The sequence below is a fragment of the Gallus gallus genome, chromosome 4 (genome assembly GCF_016699485.2).
Source record: "Gallus gallus isolate bGalGal1 chromosome 4, bGalGal1.mat.broiler.GRCg7b, whole genome shotgun sequence".
In the NCBI taxonomy this organism is placed as follows: Eukaryota; Metazoa; Chordata; class Aves; order Galliformes; family Phasianidae; genus Gallus; species Gallus gallus.
Window position 1 is genome coordinate 82,277,699 of NC_052535.1, and position 18,952 is coordinate 82,296,650.

General features: G+C 42.5%; 1 protein-coding gene across 5 annotated transcripts in view; it reads left to right on the forward strand.

The window, feature by feature from the left end:
* The window catches only part of ZFYVE28 (zinc finger FYVE-type containing 28), a 142,915-nt gene extending 124,617 nt beyond the window's left edge, over window positions 1–18,298 (forward strand). For 2 of the 5 annotated variants that reach the window (XM_004936224.5, XM_420832.8), the window contains 5 exons: window positions 2,022–2,176; window positions 2,730–2,846; window positions 4,506–4,610; window positions 15,711–15,814; window positions 16,004–18,298. In XM_004936224.5, coding sequence (XP_004936281.1) covers window positions 2,022–2,176; window positions 2,730–2,846; window positions 4,506–4,610; window positions 15,711–15,814; window positions 16,004–16,135 — 613 coding nt within the window. In that variant the 3' untranslated portion in view covers window positions 16,136–18,298. The remainder of the gene's footprint in view (window positions 1–2,021; window positions 2,177–2,729; window positions 2,847–4,505; window positions 4,611–15,710; window positions 15,815–16,003) is intronic. The other 3 variants (XM_015286015.4, XM_015286016.4, XM_040699328.2) reach the window with 2 other exon arrangements.
* Window positions 18,299–18,952: the final 654 nt, after the last annotated feature.

The following is an 18,952-nucleotide window of genomic DNA, read 5'->3' on the forward strand; positions in this document are numbered from 1 at the left end:
ATCTGGCTGTGTTAGGAGGCAGACAGAAACCCTTTTGTCTGTTTATGTGAGCAGTTCTGCAAACAGGCAGTCCTCTAATCTCCATGCCATTGTGAAGCAAGGGTGTCATCCTGGCACATAGTAAATTTCAGTTTACTCCTTCATAAGCCACGTTGTTGCGTGGTCTTTTCATCATCTTCAACACAGGTCTTTCCACACTGATAGATTTGCTGTTGAATATCTATGTATGTATGTGTGTGTGTATATACGTATATATACACATATACACACCCACTTATATGATACGTCATCTATCCTCTACAGAAAAGCAAAGGGAAAATGGAGAGAGAGAACTGTAATGTTCTTGGTATCTTCAATAAATCTAGTCAGTCAACCTGCTGAGGGAGCTTTAAACATAAAGCACAACATCTTTTTACAGGAATTTGCAATTGTTAATAGCAATGGAGACATAAAAAGAAATGAGTTTCTTTTAAGTGTACTCCTTACTCAGTATTTGAAAGAATGGGAAGCCAGCTAAGGAACTCGCACTACACATTTTCCACTGATATTTCTATCAATAACTAATCTCTAGTATTTATGTGTTTTCATTTCTGTTTTCACTAGGAGATGCATGGCCTAATAAATTCAGCTCTACATTTTAAGGATTATCTGTATGGCTCACAGAGAGAAATTTCAAAACGATACTCCATAATTTTTTGTTGATAATTATTTTTACTTTTCTAAATGCTGCCTGTGTCTTATCCTGCAATAACTGTTTGTCATAGGGATGGGATCTGTTACTTGGTGAATGCTTCAGCACTTAATAAAATTTACAGGTTGAGCTCAAAATGCATTAGCAATTACATCCTTCCTCTTGCGTGCTATTTATGTAGTCAATAACCTTTTTTCTTTCTTTCTTTGTTTTTTTCTTTCATAGTGGCTGTCTGTATAGGAAGGAGTGCTTGAGTTCTGGATAGCCCAAGTATGGTTTTAAGTAAAACATTCTAGTTTTCTGTAGTCACTGATGAGATTACTTTATCTCCAATATGTAGGGAAAATTGTTTCGTGTTCTTCTGTCTTTGATTGTAACAGAGTGAGAGGGCAGTGTCTCCTTCCAGTCAGCGCAGTGAATCCTTAAGACTCCGGTGCTATTGCATTCAATGCTATACTCCCAGTTAAGGGCTTTTTGTTGACAAAATGCTACATTTTTCCTAAGTATTTCCTCCTTTAATGTGTTTTGATTTACCAGCAGTTAAGGTAATTCCTGATATCTGAAGAATCTGGATTCCTCCCAGAGCTTTCCTGCAGCCTCAGGTTGTTTCAAACTTTCCTTTCTTAGAAGTGGTAGTGATGGAAATTGCTAGCAACCACGGGTTTGGTTTGGAAAAAGAAGGATTAAGCCCCTAGTAGACACCTGATGACACATATTAATCTCTTCGGAGTTGATGAGCCATTTTCTTGCAGTAGTTTGACATTTCAGCAATTTCTACACTTAGGTATATAAAGAGACTAATCCCTCACTACTTTGTAAATTGTATTTTGTCACCCATTCCATTTTCTATGTAAGGTTATATTTGGATTCTCTTCTCACTGTTCTGAGGTAACATAATTCAGAAATTCCTATTTCAAATTTACTCCCACGTTAATAAATTTCTCATCTGACTTCAGAACTGACCTTCTTATTTTTAGGCTGATATTCCCCTCGTGCATTTTAGGTGGAGTTATGGTCTCAGGACAGAGCTTTTAGTGGGAGTTAATGTGAAAAATAGTCCTGTGCTTTGAAATAGCGAAGGGAAATGCAATAAAATACACACAAATGATTTTCTGCTTTAAAGTTTTTTGCAACTGTGACACAGTGAAAATCAAACGTGATGGTGATTGATTGCATGTTGATTACCTTCAGCAAGAATTTACAGCAATTAGTTCTTGTTTGCTGTAGAGTATTGCCTGAGTAATAAATCTTTTAGGATTTGCTGAACGTTCTGATCAACCAAGTGAGGACTTACATTACTCTTCTTCTTTATGCCTTTTTTCTCCAACAGCAGTTTAATGACTAGTTCTTGTTCATCCGATGACATTGATCAGGAAGAAATCCAGCTTGCTTTGCAGGCTGCTAAAATTGCCACCCGAGAAAAGATCAGATCCAGATTTCATGGCAGCAATGATCTTATTCACCGCCTTTTTGTCTGTATCTCAGGTATGAGAGTATCCTTTTGTTCTGAATGTTAAAAATACCCTATTTATTATTATTTAAGGTTTTATAAAAATATGTTAGAACAGGCTAGAGATTGAAACAACAGAACGTTGTATTGTGGATCTTAAGTCTTATAAAAGCCTGATACCTCATGAAGACCGGCGTACACAGAGATGCAGACCTCTTAGACCTATAGTGATGAAGATTTTGGGCATGCAATGGATTTGCCTTTGTATTGCTTCCTTTCTCTTTATGATGTCCTGTGTCTTTAGGAGAGGAAATAAGATGCAGCTGTTTTATTTTGACACAGAAGGAACGTCCCCTTTCTGACAAAAAGACGAGGAAGATGTGTTTCAAATTGCAGCTAACATAAAGGCCAGAACATGACTTGGCCATTACAGAAAATGAATTTAATTAACTCATCAATTTATATTACTGATATAAGCTAGTGATCTTTCAAATATAAATACCAGGCCATTACTGGTGTCAACAAATGTAATATTTTATGGGGGTTGTAATAGTCAGTGATGTTTTGTCTTTTTCCTCAAACCTCCAGGAGTTGCTGACCAGCTGCAGACAAACTATGCTAGTGATCTGCGAAGTATCTTGAAGACCTTGTTTGAAGTGATGGCAACCAAACCTGAAACAGAAGACAAGGAAAAGCAAAAGAAAGGTAACCAGATTAAAACTGCCTCTGTAGTGAATTGCTGCTGATAGCCCCGTGTGGAAATATGAGCTGTTTGACAAGATTTCCTTAAAGCCGTGCTGACTTTGGACTCCCTGTACAGTGGTTTTACCTAAGTTTAAAACAAGTCATGAAAATGGACTTTAAACAGGATGAAATCACTGGAATTCTGTGTATGGGGAATTTGCGTTAAAGCAAATGTTCAAAGCATTCAGAATGTATCTGATTTTTTCCATATCTCTGTGTGTAACAGAACAGTGTTTTTAGCCTATTTGGTCATAATGTGATGTAGGCAGAGTTTGGAGTTCCCAGATTCAATTTCTGTTTTTCCTGGTTCTATTTCACAGTGGATGCATTTTATTTTAGCAAGAGAGGTATCTGTTTTTTGGTGGTTTTGTTTGGTTGGTTTTGCTTCTGGACTTTAAATAGCCACGCAAGAAAAGCAGACTATAAGATATGAGAATGCTCAGCGTGATGCTGGGATCTGACCTGTCTTATATAAATCACAGAACGCTGAGTTTGGCTCTTCAAAAAAGAAAAAATAGCCTCTTTTGAATTGTAGATAATTCAGATCAAGGAGGCAGAACCGGATCATCAGCCAGTGCAACATTTTTTGTATTCTGTTCATTTTTCCTCTATCACCATTTGGATTATTTCTTTTTCAAAGATTCAAGTCTGCTAATTTACCTAAAAATAGCCATGCCATCTCAGTAATGCTGCAATTACCATTGTCCTTGTTGTGATTACACCTGTCAGCATCTAAAGGTAATCAGAGCTCCTTTTTTTCCTTCCTTTCCTCAAGACTGGAAAGTTTTTCCAGCCACTTCTCCGTGTTTCAATGAGGATTTCTGTTTTTTTGTTTGTTTGGCGGGTTGTTTTTCCCCTGGAGATTTTTTGTAGAACACTAAGTTAAAAGTCGGTTACATTTAGCAGAAAAAACTCCTGTGCAACTCAACTATGCAGTGGAATAGGACCACGTGCACTAAGTCTTCAGTTATGTGCAGCTGAAACTTCCCTGGCATTTGATGATGGCAGGATGTATTGATGTGAAGAGACTGACTTTTTGTTGGCAAGGAAGAAAAGGGGGTAGACAAAGATAGGGCAAAAATGGAAGAGGTGGATCAGAGACCTACTGAATATTCAAATGAAAATAATAAAGAAACTGAAGGTGTACAGAATTACCACTAGGAAATAAATGGTCGGCAGTGGTACTCAGTTGGAATAATTTCCAGTAGATGAACTGTTAGGTTAAAAAAGGAAGCATGCTAACAAACATAAGTACAAACAAAATAAGTGAATGAAAGCCAGGGACTCCTGAGGTGATGTTTCTCTTTGTGATCTGTGTGGTACACCTGGGGAATCTCTGTTTTCATCTGCTTTGTGAAGTACTCAAGTTAGAGGCTGAGAAATATAGAATGCAGCTGCTGAAGGTGAGAGGACTGTATGTCTTATAACAATATCTTTAATTGCTCTTGTTTCAAAGAAGGATTCAGGAGATTTTTAAGTGTGTCAGGGTAAAGAAAGAGCAGGAAATATAAGAAGCTGCATATCAATTCTACTGATATCTAATCCTTGAATCCTAACTTTGGTCTTTTAGGTACAAATTGGAAAGGTGTGAATTCAACTGCTTTTTGCTTTGTTTTACAGTTAATCAGGGTTTAAGAAACGCAGCACTGGAAGACTGTGCTTTATGTCAAGAAAGTATATCATCCTCAGAACTTGCAGCAAAAGCCAGAGATGGGGACTTTGAAGGTACTTTCTTTTTCCTGAGAATTAAAATCAGACAATACTGACATTAAAAAAAATAATAATAATAATAAAAATCCATGTGGAAATGGAAAACAAAAACTAAAACAAAAAACTCTTTTTATGTTTGGCTCTAGGAAGGGAATATAAAATGTCATTATATGACTTAGAGACAAAGTGAGATGATAAACTGTATATATATGTCTTCAAGAATTCTTTCTAACTTTCTCATGAAATTCTGTGATCTACAAATCATCACAGCCCTTATTACTGCTTCTGTATCAGTGAAAGAAGGTTCTCCATAGTAAAGACTTTAATACAGCAGGTGACACTACATGTGACAGCTCTCAGACAGCTGTGTAAGGTGTACTGCTGTAAGTAAGGTGGTGCAGCCAAATCTAAAGGCAGCTCTTATGTCCTCAGCTGGACGTGGAGGTGCTACTTTGATTCTACTATGATTCTACTTTTTTTCCCCAGTAGAAATACTTTTCATATTTTACTCTTCACCACATTACTTCAAAGTAAGGAAAAGACAGTTCCAGTAAACCTTCTGAGGGTACTTAAATCTCACTGATTGTAAGGTTAAGAGTGAAGGGAAGTGCATAACAACTCTGAAAGTTTGAGTCAGGATTCAAGCATTCTGAGTGCTCAGAAGTTTGAAGTTTGTGTTTTGAATCTGAGCTGCAGGAGTGCTTAGGAATCAGTTACGGACTGCAGCCTTGGCAAAGCAAACATTGTGTAAAAATGGACTGAAAGAAATCAAAGCACTTGCAGTCAAAAAATAAGAGAAAATAAATAGGTGGATGAGATGGAGCAAACAAGAAAGCCTTTGATCGTCAGGGCTGAATGGTGAGTTCATCACTCCAGGAGCTCTGTTATTGGAGAGGTGTTGTCTGTGGTCAGGTGAGAAACACCAGACAACCAGAAACTGTGAAGCTGTATTTAAACTTCCCTGAAGTTGAGGTGTGCAGTAACTTTGCTGTGCTTTGTTCTGTTGTTGTCCATTTGCCCACGTACATCTTTGTTCTTCCAGTCAGTTTTTGAATCGAGGATGATGTGAGTGATAAGCAGTGTACATCTCAGCTTGTGTGCAGAAGGGGATGACCAGCAGTCAAGAAATGTTAGTTCCTGTCTTTTGTAATAAAGATCAGAGATCACAGGAAAAAAAACCAACCTTAAAGATTAGATTTGAAAGAAATGCTGTGTATTTATAAGTTGTTTTGTGCTTATATAAAGCTCATGGGTAGCTTGCTAACCCTTCTTCTCAAGCTACAGGCTAAAGGATTTCAAATCTAATCTATTTATTTAGAGCAGCAGGGCTAATTTATGTAAAATGTACTGTGGAAAAATTATCTCTTCTGGAGGAAGATGATTTGGGGGCAGATAAAGTAAAGAACTATTCAGAATAATTTTAATTGATTTTTCTATTGTGCCATAATTGAGAATGTGACAGAAGGCACAGTGAAGAACAAATCTTTAAGCAAAATATCTGCCATATACAGGCTGAAGTGGAAAAGAACTCAAGAGATGATTCACTCCCTACCATTTCGGTTCATTTTCTTTTGTTTTGAATCGATGCCTGATGCTGTCAGTGGATTTGACTTCCAGAACTGAAAGCAAGTTTTCCTGAACTGCAGGGTGCTGAATAACCTTCTCACAGTGGATGTGTATTTCCTCAAAGCAAATTCACTTCGTTTCCATGGCATGTTATTTAGCTTTTAAAGCTTTTAGCTTATCACGATAAGGTTTTGTGTATGGAGAAGCACAGCTTCTGAACTGAGATGCTGTTTATTGGAACAGAGAACATCAGTCTTGATGCTTAGGTGATGCTATGACTGGCTGTCTTGGAGTGTGGTAAGGGGGAGTCTTTGGTGATCCCAGTAATCCCAGTTATGTACCAGGAGCTCCAATAGCCCCTGCAGCACCCAGGCAATGTAAATCAGGTGTGTCCCTGCCCTATGAGAGTGGTAAAACCCACCCTGTAGTTTCAGTAGCACATGGAAATAACTACAGCAGAACAGATCACTGCCAGCAGCTTTGTTTGGAAATAGCATGTGTTTCATGTATGTCTGTAGGACAGAAGCAGAGCCTTGTGGAATAATGCGAGTCCCTTTCGAATAAGTAAATTTGGACCCCAGAATCAGCTTGGCAGTCTTGGCACCATGTTTTGCCATGTTGGCACCTTCCTTGAGTGGGGTCCATACTCTTGCAGTTACTCTACTTTCAATACCTGTCCTCATTCACCAGGAAGGCTTGGGTGAGTCCGAATCCATGTCCTTGCAGCATTCTCTGGGAGCCTTACTTGGCTGGTGTGTAAGTGCTCTTGCTGTAAATAGCTGCTTGTACAAACCAGTACAGCTACTCTGTGTAAACTAACTTCTCCAGTCAGCTTTGTGCTTTAGCTTTCAGATGGGCTAATGGGCAGAACTTTGTCAGAAGGAGGCGCGTATCACAATTACGGAATCACAGAATGATTGAGTTTGACAGCGACCTCAGGGCCCCTCTGGTCCCACCCCTGCTCCAGGAGGGCCTCCCCAAGCAGGGTGCCCAGGCCCACATCCAGGCTGCTTTTGGAGAACCCCAAGGAAGAGAACTTATAATGTCTTTGAGTCCCTGTGCTAGAGCTCCATCACTCACATAATGTTTCCTGATGTTTTGGTGGAACCTCCTGTGTTTCACCTTCTGCCTATTGCCTCCTTTCCTGGCATGGGGCACAACTGACAAGAGCCTGGCTTGGTCTTTTTTGCAGCCACCCTTGAGGTATTCATGGACATTGGCAAGATTCCTCCTGGGCCTCCTCTTCTCCAGGCTGAGCAGCCCCAGCTCTCTCAGCCTCTTCTCATAAGGGGAGGTGCTTCAGTCCCTTCATCGTCTTAGTGACCCTCCACTGGGCTATTTCCAGTATGACCAGATCCTTCTTATACTGGGGGGTGTTACAAAGTGATAGAGGGTGCAGGGGAGCATGGAGATGAGCTCTGACTTCCAAACCAGAACAAACCAAGATCTACAAAAAGGGACATCTGAAGTGGATCGTTTTCTTGCATTTGTGAAAACTGTTAGAAACATCCATCTTATCCCCTTTACAGTACATTACAGACTTCTGTCCTTTCAGGCACAGATCACAAGGTGTCATTGCTGGCAAAGCTCTGCAGACTTGTATCTACTACCTATCACTGAGATACTAAGTGATAGCTAATGGAATACAATCTTTGCTGTCTCTAAGGCATCCTGCTTGAGATGGATAATTGCAGCAGTATTTTAACCTCAGCAGATACCTGCTTTCCTCCCCACCTTGTAACACCTCCCCACCTATATAGCTGTTGCAGGTCACTGTGGAAGCAATAGTCCCTGACATTGTGCTGGGTGATGTTTGGATACATGTGAAGTTATCTGGTGGTTTGAACAACCCTTGCTGCATTAACAGTGTTCCTTATTTGTTGCAGCAAGCCTGTTGACTGCATCCTTCAGGCTAAAGCTGGGCTGTGGGCCACCAACAGGAATACACTCCAGTTGACATGTAAATGGGTTCAGTGCAAGTCTGTGATCGTTTCACCAATCTATTGACATCATTGCATCAAAATTAATTATATCCATTTTTTACATCATTTCTACACTTAAAATCTTAATGATTTCAGCAGAAAGTGAAGCAATTTAAAGCAGATGAGCACGTAGGTAAGCTCCTTCCTTCTACCATCATGGCAGAATAGAAGCATGGGTCAAACTGAGAAAGTCCAGCAAGATACCTGCCAGGAGAGCTCTTTCCAACTATCAAATAAAACTCTCTTACCACAAATACCAAATGCTTAAGATTGTATTCAAACAATGTTAATTAATATAAACAACAACCAAGCCTAGCAACCCAAACAAAAAAATGAAGTGTTAAGACTTTCCTGAAGGTTCCAGCCTCTACTTAGATTATAAAAATGAGTCAGTTGTTTTTGTCAGATTTCTCATTCTTACTCTATATAAAACCCACCAGCTGGTCTGGGTCATAAAACAAATATGAATGCTTATTATGAGCCAACTGACATTGGCAAGAGTGTAAGAATTGGATCCTGTGACCTCCTGAAGGCTGAAATACAATATACTACAGATTAATTGACATCCCAGAACAAAAGCATTTTTGTTTTCAAAAGTCCAGATGAGCCTGTGGTGTATATACTCATCTTTGCTTTCCTAATGCTCTAGGTTTTATTTGGTTTTGCTTTTGTTGTATGTTTGAGAAAGCATATTTATTATAATTTATAGTTGTAAAAAGCACTCTATTTTTTAAAGAGAGAGAATGCAATATATCTTCCTAGCATATAAGATGAATTCATGCAGTATTCCATAAATGAGTGTTTAATGTAATAAAATATGCCCTGATCTTATGATGGAGAAGGTGGCCAGTGGGTACAAAGTCTGCTGTACACAGAGCAAATGGTGGTGGCAGCTGCTCAGAAACAAGCAGGTCGGGTTCCTTGCTAGTAGAAAGGATGCCAAGGTGCTTGCTCTGAAGTGATAACAGAAGGGCTTTGTGTCCTGCGGCCTTTTTGTTACTGCCTTTATCCCTGTGCCAGTGGTGACCTCACATCCAGCACAGGGAGAAGGTTATTGGGAAGTTCCCAAGCTTTGGTGTGGGTCCAGTCCGTCAGATAATAAACTGACCAAGGCATTTGGGACTGGGAGCGGGCAACATGAGGCATATAGGGATTAAGGCAAACATTTGTATTTGAAAATAGAAGAAAATTACTTTTCAGTTAACCTACTTTAGGCATATCCCAACTAGGTCAGGGCTATGTTGCTCCCAGAGACTTAATCTGAAACACAGAGATGGGATATCTTTATGCAGTTTGTATGTCTGGGATCTTGATTCCAGTCCCAACACAACATTTACTTTGTATTTGCCAGCAGTTTCCTATGTATACACAGGAACTTCTCTTCGTTTTGATAAGGATTTGTGTGTATTCCTTTATTTATCAGTATGTGAATGTGATGAAACTTAAGTCCCTGCTTTCCCTGAGGAAAGGTGAGTTTTAATGTGTCAATGTCATGAAGTTACAGGCAAGCTGACAAAGCGGGCTGTGTTCCTGTTCTAGCAGCAAGCATGAGGCATTCAGAAATCAAAAGGTTTTCTCAGGGAAAAGCAGAAAGCATTACAAAGCTGTGTGTTCTCCAGGAACGCACTTACTGTAGCATCCCACTGCTCTCTGCAGCCATACATCCGTTTCCACTTTCTGTTCTTCTCCTGTTGATACAGAACTGCCCTGCTCACTGTGCCACCTGCTTGTAAGTCCAGCCACAATCCATGTGCTGTGCCTGCCAGTACAAATAACTGCTTGTGCTAAATGGTGTTAGCATCTGTTTGCTGCGCAGCAGCACAGTCTTACTCCTCGATCCCTTCCCATCCCATAACTTTCCAGCCCACCCACTTCTGTCTACTCACGGCTCCTTGCTGCTCTCCAACCAGCAGCACTAGCACAGTTCAGTAATTTATGGTCCCGAAGCTCGAGCTCTTGTTCATGTTGCCATATGAAGTCAGAGTCAAGAAAACCTGTCCATGGTACTGTTCATTGGCCAAACAAGTTCTGTCCATACGGCTTCTCACTCTTTCCTTTTTCAGCAGCTCTGCTCCCATCGCGCAAGAGAAGAATTCAGCATAAAGTTTTCCAGGATGAGGCACTGTTTTACAGTCAGCTGAGCACACACAGCTATGCATGCAACGTTACGAGATTTCCAATTGCAGAGTTTTGAGGTAGCATTGCAGTAATTCAGTGTGACTTCTGTTGTAGAAACTTGCCCGTGATCTCTTATCTTTTCGAATACGATCTCCCTCTGTCAGCACAGTGTGGAACTTGAGACTTCACTGCAGAGGAGATAACACCCCATAACTACCGTATGGCACCAGCTCATTTGTCTCCACGGTGACATAATTGAGATTTCGATTAGGTTTGAATTCTCTTTACCCTCAAATACACGTTTCAGTGTTCTGCTGGCATGTGGTGCGTGGATCTACAGTGTCAACTTGATTCTAGTTTTTAGAACCTATGTCAGGAGTGTCATTAGAGAAATACTTGCTCTAAATGTGTGTTATTATAATATGTAATTTTTAAATCACAATCTTTAGGCTTCAGAATATGTTTTATTCTCTGTTCTGAAGAGAAGACTAGATTAAAAGAAGAAAAAAAAAAGAAAAAAGAGGGGAGGGGGGCAAAGGGAGAACAGAACATGGGGAGAAACCCAGAAGATGGCTGTTGTGGTTGTTGGTAGCTGTTGCAAAGGGCTCCTAGTAATGGTTAGTTAGCCCACGGAATGAGTTGCTGATCACACACCAGTCCAGAGCAGATTCAGCATGCTGTGGTCAGGATTGCATTCTATCAGAGCTCCATAGGGACAAAGTGCCAAGCTGTGAGCCCAGCTCCACGGCTTTGTGCAGAGGTCCCATCCTAAGGAAGCCGTTTGACAAAGCTGCCCTTGAAGCTAATCAGCCCGTACCTCTGTTTTCTTCTTCACCTCCCCCTGCCCCAATTTTCAACAAATAATATTCTTGAAGCAGAAAATTATTTTAATTGAAAAATTTCAAGCCAGCTGTAATCAACACTGAATCTACTGAGCAAGGGAAAAGATTACTGTGCTACAATTGCCTCCAAGGAATCTTACATAAAAGTTGGAGTCTACCCAGAATGACATGTGGAAAATTGAATGTCATAAGGGACAAAAAGGTTCGTTTCACTGTGCTAGCTGAAGTGAGAGGCAAAGTCATGTCACCCAAATTCTCTGCTTTCTGTACTTACAACTGAATTTACCACGGTCCACAATTCCTGCATTCATCAGAGAACTGCAGCAAGGCAACCTGACCTTTCTTGCAGCTGCGAGGATAATGCACACTGATGGCTGCAGAGGTGCAACTTCCACAGGCTGCAGGGACAGCCCCCTAAGGATGGCTGGTAAACATGTACTCAGGGTTATGCATGATGTGCTCTGAAGTCTATTATGCATCGATCCGGGAGGAACTTCCAGTTGGTGTTCTGCATGAGGGATGTTTGGTAAAAACAGAAGATGAGGGATCCTCTGAGCTGTCAGGCACTGCGGTGAGCTTAGGGCTCAGCAGGGAGTCCGGGTGTGCTTGCTTCCTAATGTGTTTGTTTTCTTTCAGTCTACAGATTTGCTAGATGAAGGCAATTTGCAGGCTCCAGCAGCTCTGGGAGTATTTTCTCCCCACCTCCCCACCTGACCCAGTCTCTCGTGTCTCAGTGCCACAGTGCACGTGTGCTTTCTGTAAGAGCTCAGTGTCACTTCCAAGCTGTGGCTCTACAGTGTCAGCACTTGGATTTGGACAGCATACGCTCGTAGAGAGTAAGGTTCAGTTCTTAATTCTGATCTTTCAGTCTCCAGGGTTGCTGCTGCCAAATGCACTGAGCTCTCACTGAGGCTTACACTGCAGTGCATCATGATGCTGCTTCAGTCAGCGCTGCTGATGGATCCAGGTGCAGACTCTCTTAGCCTGCCTCGAGGCACAGATGTTACCCTTCTTTTGGTCAGGTTACATAGGGCTGCAGCAGTTTAGTAGCAGGCATTTAAGCAAAATAAATTCACATGTGCTTTTTGTTTCTGGTGTCTGAATTTTGTCCTGATTGTGTTTTTCTTCTTAAAGTTCCACCACTTTGGATTTATGTGAGATTTTAACTTCTGTAGCATAGAATGAACTTTTTTAGCTACTGAGGTTGCAGAGACATGTAAAGGTGAATTCTAAAAGCTGCAGTGTAAAATGAAACAAAAGACTATAAAGTTTCTCACTTTACTGGCTGTCATAATGAAAGACTTGTGAATAGGTTGGAGTTGGAAATGCTGTTTCTCTTTTTCTTTAAATGTCTTTTCTTAGTTTTCACACCATTTCATTTCATCTTGAGTTGTCTTTTTCCTTTCTCTAAACTTACTCTTCGTCATTAAAATACTCGTTTCACTTCTTCTCTCTGCCTTTTTCCTGTACATGTTTTTCATGTTTTCTTCTCAAATTCATTTCTCTACTCTGCCTCGTTAATCCCTTCCCTCCCTTCCTCCTCCTCTTTGATGTTTCTGCCGCGGTCTTTAGCTGTTTCCCAACAGATTTCTTAGCTCTTATTGCCTGATAAAGCAGAGGGCCAATTAGCCCACAAGCGAACCTTTCCTCCATGCCTGCTTGCAAGTCCCCGAAGCACAGGCAGGCAGGGCTTCCGAGACTGGATGCTTCCATCTGCTGCTGCATGCAGAGCAGCAGAACCCAGGGAAGGACTGTAATGGGAAAAGCCTTTGGGTGCAGTGCTGCTGCCCTACTCCCGGCCTGTCTGCAGGATAATGCCAGAGCTTTAAGCTACTCACACTGAAGCTTCATGCCCTCATGAGGCTTCTCTTCTGAGAATATTTCCGAAACCTGTTCTATAAAAAGCCTGATGACTCAGTCCTTCATGTATGTAAGTCAGAAGGCTGCTCCCAAGGTTGAGTGAGATAAAGCTTGAGACAGGGCCTAGGGATGCGGGTCCTGTTACCACTGGGGCTTGTGTGGTCTTTCCCAGCCTCATCTTTCTGCGAGTGTAGAAGGTCTGGTTCACTCCTGAGCAAGGGCAGAACCTCAAAATGAAGCTTCTGCCTCTCTCCAGTGTAAGGATTTTTTCTTTACATTGGATGGAAGTCATGTATGGAAGAAAAAGCACAGGGCTGACGACCCCCAGAGGTTCCTACTTCACCATGGCATGAGTGTGTGATTTGGGTGAGGCATTTCTCTGCTGATTTCTCCCCACACAGAGTGGTGAATGAAAGCATTTTAAATGTTAAACGCCCTTACGTAACAACATGTTACTATTCAGGGCATGCTGCAGTGTGGCTGACTTTGGTGCAAGGAATTTGGGCATTAGAAGGGCGCTGGAGCCCAAAGGAAAGGGGCACAGTGCTGGTTGCATGGCTCTAAGTGCTGAGTCTCTGTCTGGGAGCAGGTGTGTCAGGCTGCCCAGAGAGCTGTACATGCCCCATCCCTGGAGGTGCTCAAGGCTGGGTTGGCTGGGCCCTGGGCAGCCTGAGCTGGTGAGGGCAGCCAGCCCATGGCATTGGTTGGGACTGGGTGGGCTTTAAGGCTCCTTCCAACCCAAACCATGCCATGACAGTGTGTCCTCAGGCTTGTTCTGCTGGTGCATTCATTCTGGAGAGGTGAGTTGGCCAAACTGAGACCAACCTGAAAGTAAAGGGTATTCCTCTAGTCTGGGAGAACTTGCTGTAGGGAGGGTTATATCTTTCTGTACTCTGAGTGCCAGTGACATGTGATTTTTAGTATTTTGTGTTATGCAATTATTAAAACAAAGTTTTCAGATGAATTCATCTGACAGTCAAGTAATTGTGTAACTATGGATTGTGTGACTAGTATGAGTTCATAAGGTCATTATTTACCAAAAAACTTCTGTTTCTGATATGTCCTTTTTGGTGATTTTCCCTCTTATGTAGCACCGGGGATAATTGAATCCATATAAGGTCGCTTAAAACAACTTTTTCACCAGTGCGTATCAAGGGCAGCAACAGAACAAAGCAAACAACCCCAAACCCAAACGGTCGGCTCCTATTGGTAGGAAAGCTGCTTTCTGCTGATGAGCTCCAGAGTTACCTTAGCTTATAATGTCTGGGCTAATCATGGTCTGGGGAGAGGAGGAGTTACAGACAGGATGCCCCACAAGCTTCGATTCATAGCTGCCCTGCTGCAACCTGTACAAAAAGGACCTGTTTTTTGTGTCTTTTCCAATGGAAGTGATAGGAAGTTTTCAAAGTCGGCATCACAGACTGATTTCAGGGGTGAGTTATGGATGAGTTGTGTGCAGTAGCTGGGGAAGCTGCAGAGAGGAGAGGGAAGTCCTTTGGTTTCACTGACATCACTGCTTTGATTTAGCTGGGCAGTGCCACCTCCCCCTGCTGCCATAGGAAGGCACGGCTTTAAAAGGGATTTTGTGACCTTACTTCCCCACAGAACGCTTTCTGGTGAGCTGCTCTGGTGTCCCCAGGGATGGGGCAAAGGCTGTTATGTGCAGTCCTCCACATCCTTCAGAATCTGAAGTTCTGCTCAGATGTTTTTCTGTCTGCTTTTTGAACGTTTTCTGCACTGAGTTGTTTATATATAGTTATAGTTTTAATTTCACACGTGTTGCTGTATGACCAAGGAGGACTGGTCAGTTACATTTGGCCGATGGATACAATGGAATGAGCTGGACTTTCACATAATTATCTTCCTTCTGCCTGTAGATACTGTCCACTTTATCTCTGCATTAAGTGCACCATATAGTTTGTTGTTGGATTATGTGCTCCTCAGGTAGGGATTTTGCTTGTCAAGTTTATCAGTCAGCAGTCACACGGGCTGCATACTGTAAGTAATGCTTGGAGGGAAGTTCCATATGGGTAAATACGCCCAGCAGTTTGTGTTCCACTGTGCCCATGGATTCCTTTTGGATAGAACTTGGCTTGCCCTTGATTAGGCTTTTATTAACCTAATTAAGCAATCGGCTCCATCATTTCTACACTCATGATTTTAGTCTCCCAGAGGTCACATCAGCTTTCAATGGCAGAAGCAGCTCAACAGAAGCGAGCCCAGTACTTTCTGCTTAGCCAAAAACAAATGATTTCACTGCTTGGCTTCTGTGTGAGGTGATAGAGCTCACAGGAAAAACAAACAATGGAGACGTGCTGTTAGGGATAATGGTCAAGTTCTTTTTCTGGTGAGTCTTATACTTGTGAGTTTCAGTATTTGCTTCATTGCTGGTAAGGCAGCCAGCCAGAAAGAGTCCTGATAATTTACCAGCGAGTGACTGGGCTCTGAGCTCATTATCTGCTTGCCTAATGGTAGGAAGAGCAGCCAGCTTTCCTGCCAGAGTGGCTGAAGGAGCTGGGGGTGGTCACAGCCCTCAGCATGCTTTGCTCATCCTGGAGGTGACCGCCTCGGGGCAGCCCTCCCTGATTCCTCAGCTTACCCACCTGCCTGCTCACCCAGTGCCTGGAGAGACATAGATGAAAGCTGCTGTCTTTCTGTTTTTATCCTCCCTGGAGGACCCGGCGGTCGCATGTTTGGTGCTATTCCCTTTTGATTTATCTCCCCTTTTGTTGCTGTGCTTCTGACAGATCCTCCTGACTGGGTTCCAGATGAAGTCTGCAGTTACTGCACTGCCTGCAAGGCTCCGTTCACGGTCATCCGCAGGAAGCACCACTGCAGGAGCTGTGGCAAGGTAACAACTCAGTCAGGCATGGGGGAACCTACTGAGAGCCATGTGCTCCTGCCCAAGAATTGCAAGCGATGGGTGTTTGTGTTTGTCGACTGTTCAGCTATGTGGGATGGCTGTGGTGTGCAGGTGAAGTCAGCTTTTCCCCACTCTGCTCCCCAAGGAACTCAAGTGCAATCTCCTCTTGTTTTCCAGATCTTCTGTTCCCGCTGCTCCTCCCACTCTGCGCCATTACCTCGTTATGGTCAGATGAAGCCTGTCCGCGTTTGCACTCACTGTTACATGTTCCATGTCACTCCCTTCTATAGTGACAAAGCCGGTATCTGACGTATTAAAGTACTGCTGTGTCCACTGGAGTCTGACACGGACCGATGCGTTTGACCTAAGCCAAGAGTTGATGTGAAAGAGGGACCGGGTGAGGGTGTTATAAGCTTTGACATCCATCGTTATAAATTTTGTACAGACAGTTTTTACTGCATTTTACTAAGCTGCTAAAGGGAAGGATGAAGCGTTCTGTAGCTCTGAGGCTGCAGTACAGTCTTCCATAAATTTAGAACATTAATGTTACGATGCCATATGCAGAACAAATGCACTGCGTGGAAAGAAATAGGGCTCAGAGAACCGAGCAAGCGTTGCTGCTTATCTGTCATGCTAAGCACAGAGCAGGTGGCTAACCAGTTCCTCACAGCAGAGCAGCCCCAGAGCTTGGACACAGAACGTGCTCACTAACTCCAGCATGGCTGTGGGCATCAGCCCTCTCCCTCCCGTTGTGGCTTAACTTTCCCAGCACGAGGGATTTTGTACCTGTGGCAGGATTCATTAAAGCCAAATACTTGGAATCCATCTTCAGTGTTTCTAAAAGCAAAACTTTCTTTGAATCACACGGGATTCACGCTGGAGGTCCTGCGGCAGTACATTTCTGTTGCCTTTCACTTACTGAGCAGAGTAATAACTCCAAGCTGTCTTCTAAAAATTAAGATCTATGACTCCTAGTTCTATATTTTGAGACTTTGGGATTGTTTATAATCAGCATCATTTGTGCTAAATTCTGGTAGCAGAATTCTGAGACGGAGCTTTGATTTCTGTATCAGCACCTACAACTCAGTGAAACAAACTTCAGAGGAGATGATTACCAAATGCATGAATTAATATTGAAATGCATACTTTTGGAAGAGCTTAGCAGCAGAATCCAGTATTGTGACAAATGATTTATCCCATGCAGGTCTTGAAAATGATTTTTAAAAGGCAAACTTGTTGTATTTGGGAAGGTCCTACAGTGGTCAACCGGGGACAGGTTCGTGCTGTCCACATTTGGCAGAGTGACCATGTAAAATACTGCATACTGCTACTTCACTCATGCTAACAAATTGGAAGATGTTTGCATTTGTTTGGAACACCAGGGATTCGTTCCTGTTTCCACTTGGAGAGGAAAGCAGTAGGATTCACACAGATTCCTGCTGTGATCCTGTGTAAACTATTACAGGGAGATCTCCCTGAGCACTGAGGTTTCAATGCCGTCTGGACAAGCTTTGAGTTAGCCACATTAAAAGCAAGGCTCTGTGTGTTGTGGTTTCAGAGGAAGGGAGATCAAGAGCTCTTTGCTTATCCCCTTTCCTGTCGCGCACAGTTACACGGTGTGCTTCAAAACGGTAAGGTCTAGAAAGAGATGAGGGAAGTTGTTCGCAGTGTCATGCTCAAGAACTCATCATCCCAAGTGACAAAGCAAAACCGGCCGGGATGATTCGCTTTGGTTTCATTTTACCTTGTGGACGTTCGGTTCATTATGTGGTTTTACATTAGGCGTTAATTAGCCATCCAAAGCTGTAAGGGTTTGGCAATGCTGTCACGTTGGATCGGGTGAAGCAGCTTCACCTGGCTGGTGTGTCACGCACAGGCTGTACGGTGCTGCTTGGAGCCAAGGCCGGCTGTAAGGTGTTATCCTCACCTTACTCGTGTTTTTCCTGTTGTTTTCCCTGAAATTCCCCCAACGGAATCCTCGAGTGGGACAGTCAGCACCCAGCAGGGCTGCAGCAGCGCGGGGTGGGCGGGCGCGCGGTGCAAGCAATGGTACTTATTCAGGCTTAAATCTCAGGCTTCACATTGCAATGATTATTGCAGTTTTATTTTTAGAAAGAAAGAAAAAAAAAAAAACGACAGATTTAATGCTTCTTTTATAGGATAAAAATACAAATTCAGTTGTGTAATAAATATGCACAAAAAGTTGCTTCTGTGAGAAAAAAAAAAAGATCTTATTTAACGGACTGGATATTTATTCAAGCTTGTTTTTATTTTGTAAATGCTGTAATTCAGAATCATTTCCATAAATATGATATTTAAAGATCTCAGACACTATAGTTTCTTATGTAAATACAGACTCCTATTTCTCTTACTGAAAAGCACAATGACTGTATCAATACTAATATACATTTGCCTCAAGGAAGACTTTCATCTTGTAATCTCTTCAGATAATTAAAATGTCAGGACTTTCTACCTCCCTGTGCCGGATTGCTCTTTCATTTCTAGGTCTGTTGGCGTGCAGTGACAGCTGCCAGACTGTCGAGGAAACTGCCCTTAATTGTTTCTCACTTTGCCCACTTTGGAAATGCCGTGAAGGAAAGGAGCTGATGCAGAGGGGCGGCGGTGCCAGCACCAGCCTGTCCACCTGCCTGATGGAACTGCACTGGGGCTTAGGATTCTTTTCTTTTCCCATAGGATTCAGTGCAGGGCTTTGGGATGCCATTTCACTGCGGAAATGTTACTGCTCTGTGTTGTTGGGATGTTTGTTCCAGTGCTGCGACAGCAGGAAAAATGAATGGGATGTCTGCACGCAGGCTTAGGATTGCAGTTGAATTAATGTGTATAGTATTTATGGGCAGATAATGCGGCCGTAAGGTTTTTATAAATAGGTGAAGAGTAGAGCTTCATCCCAAAGGGTCGCCTTCATGAAATTCGTGTTGCTGCAGTACTTGTCAGAAGAAAAACCCCAGCACTGTGTAGCACTGTGGTTTTCCCCTCCTGTTGGGGTGCTACATAGGCAGAGATACAAGATAAGATGTGAGCGACGTGGCCGCCATTCACCTGGTGGCTGCTCTGGTCATGAGAGGAGCTTTGGCAGGGAGTCTCTGGCTTCCGTGCAGGAGATCA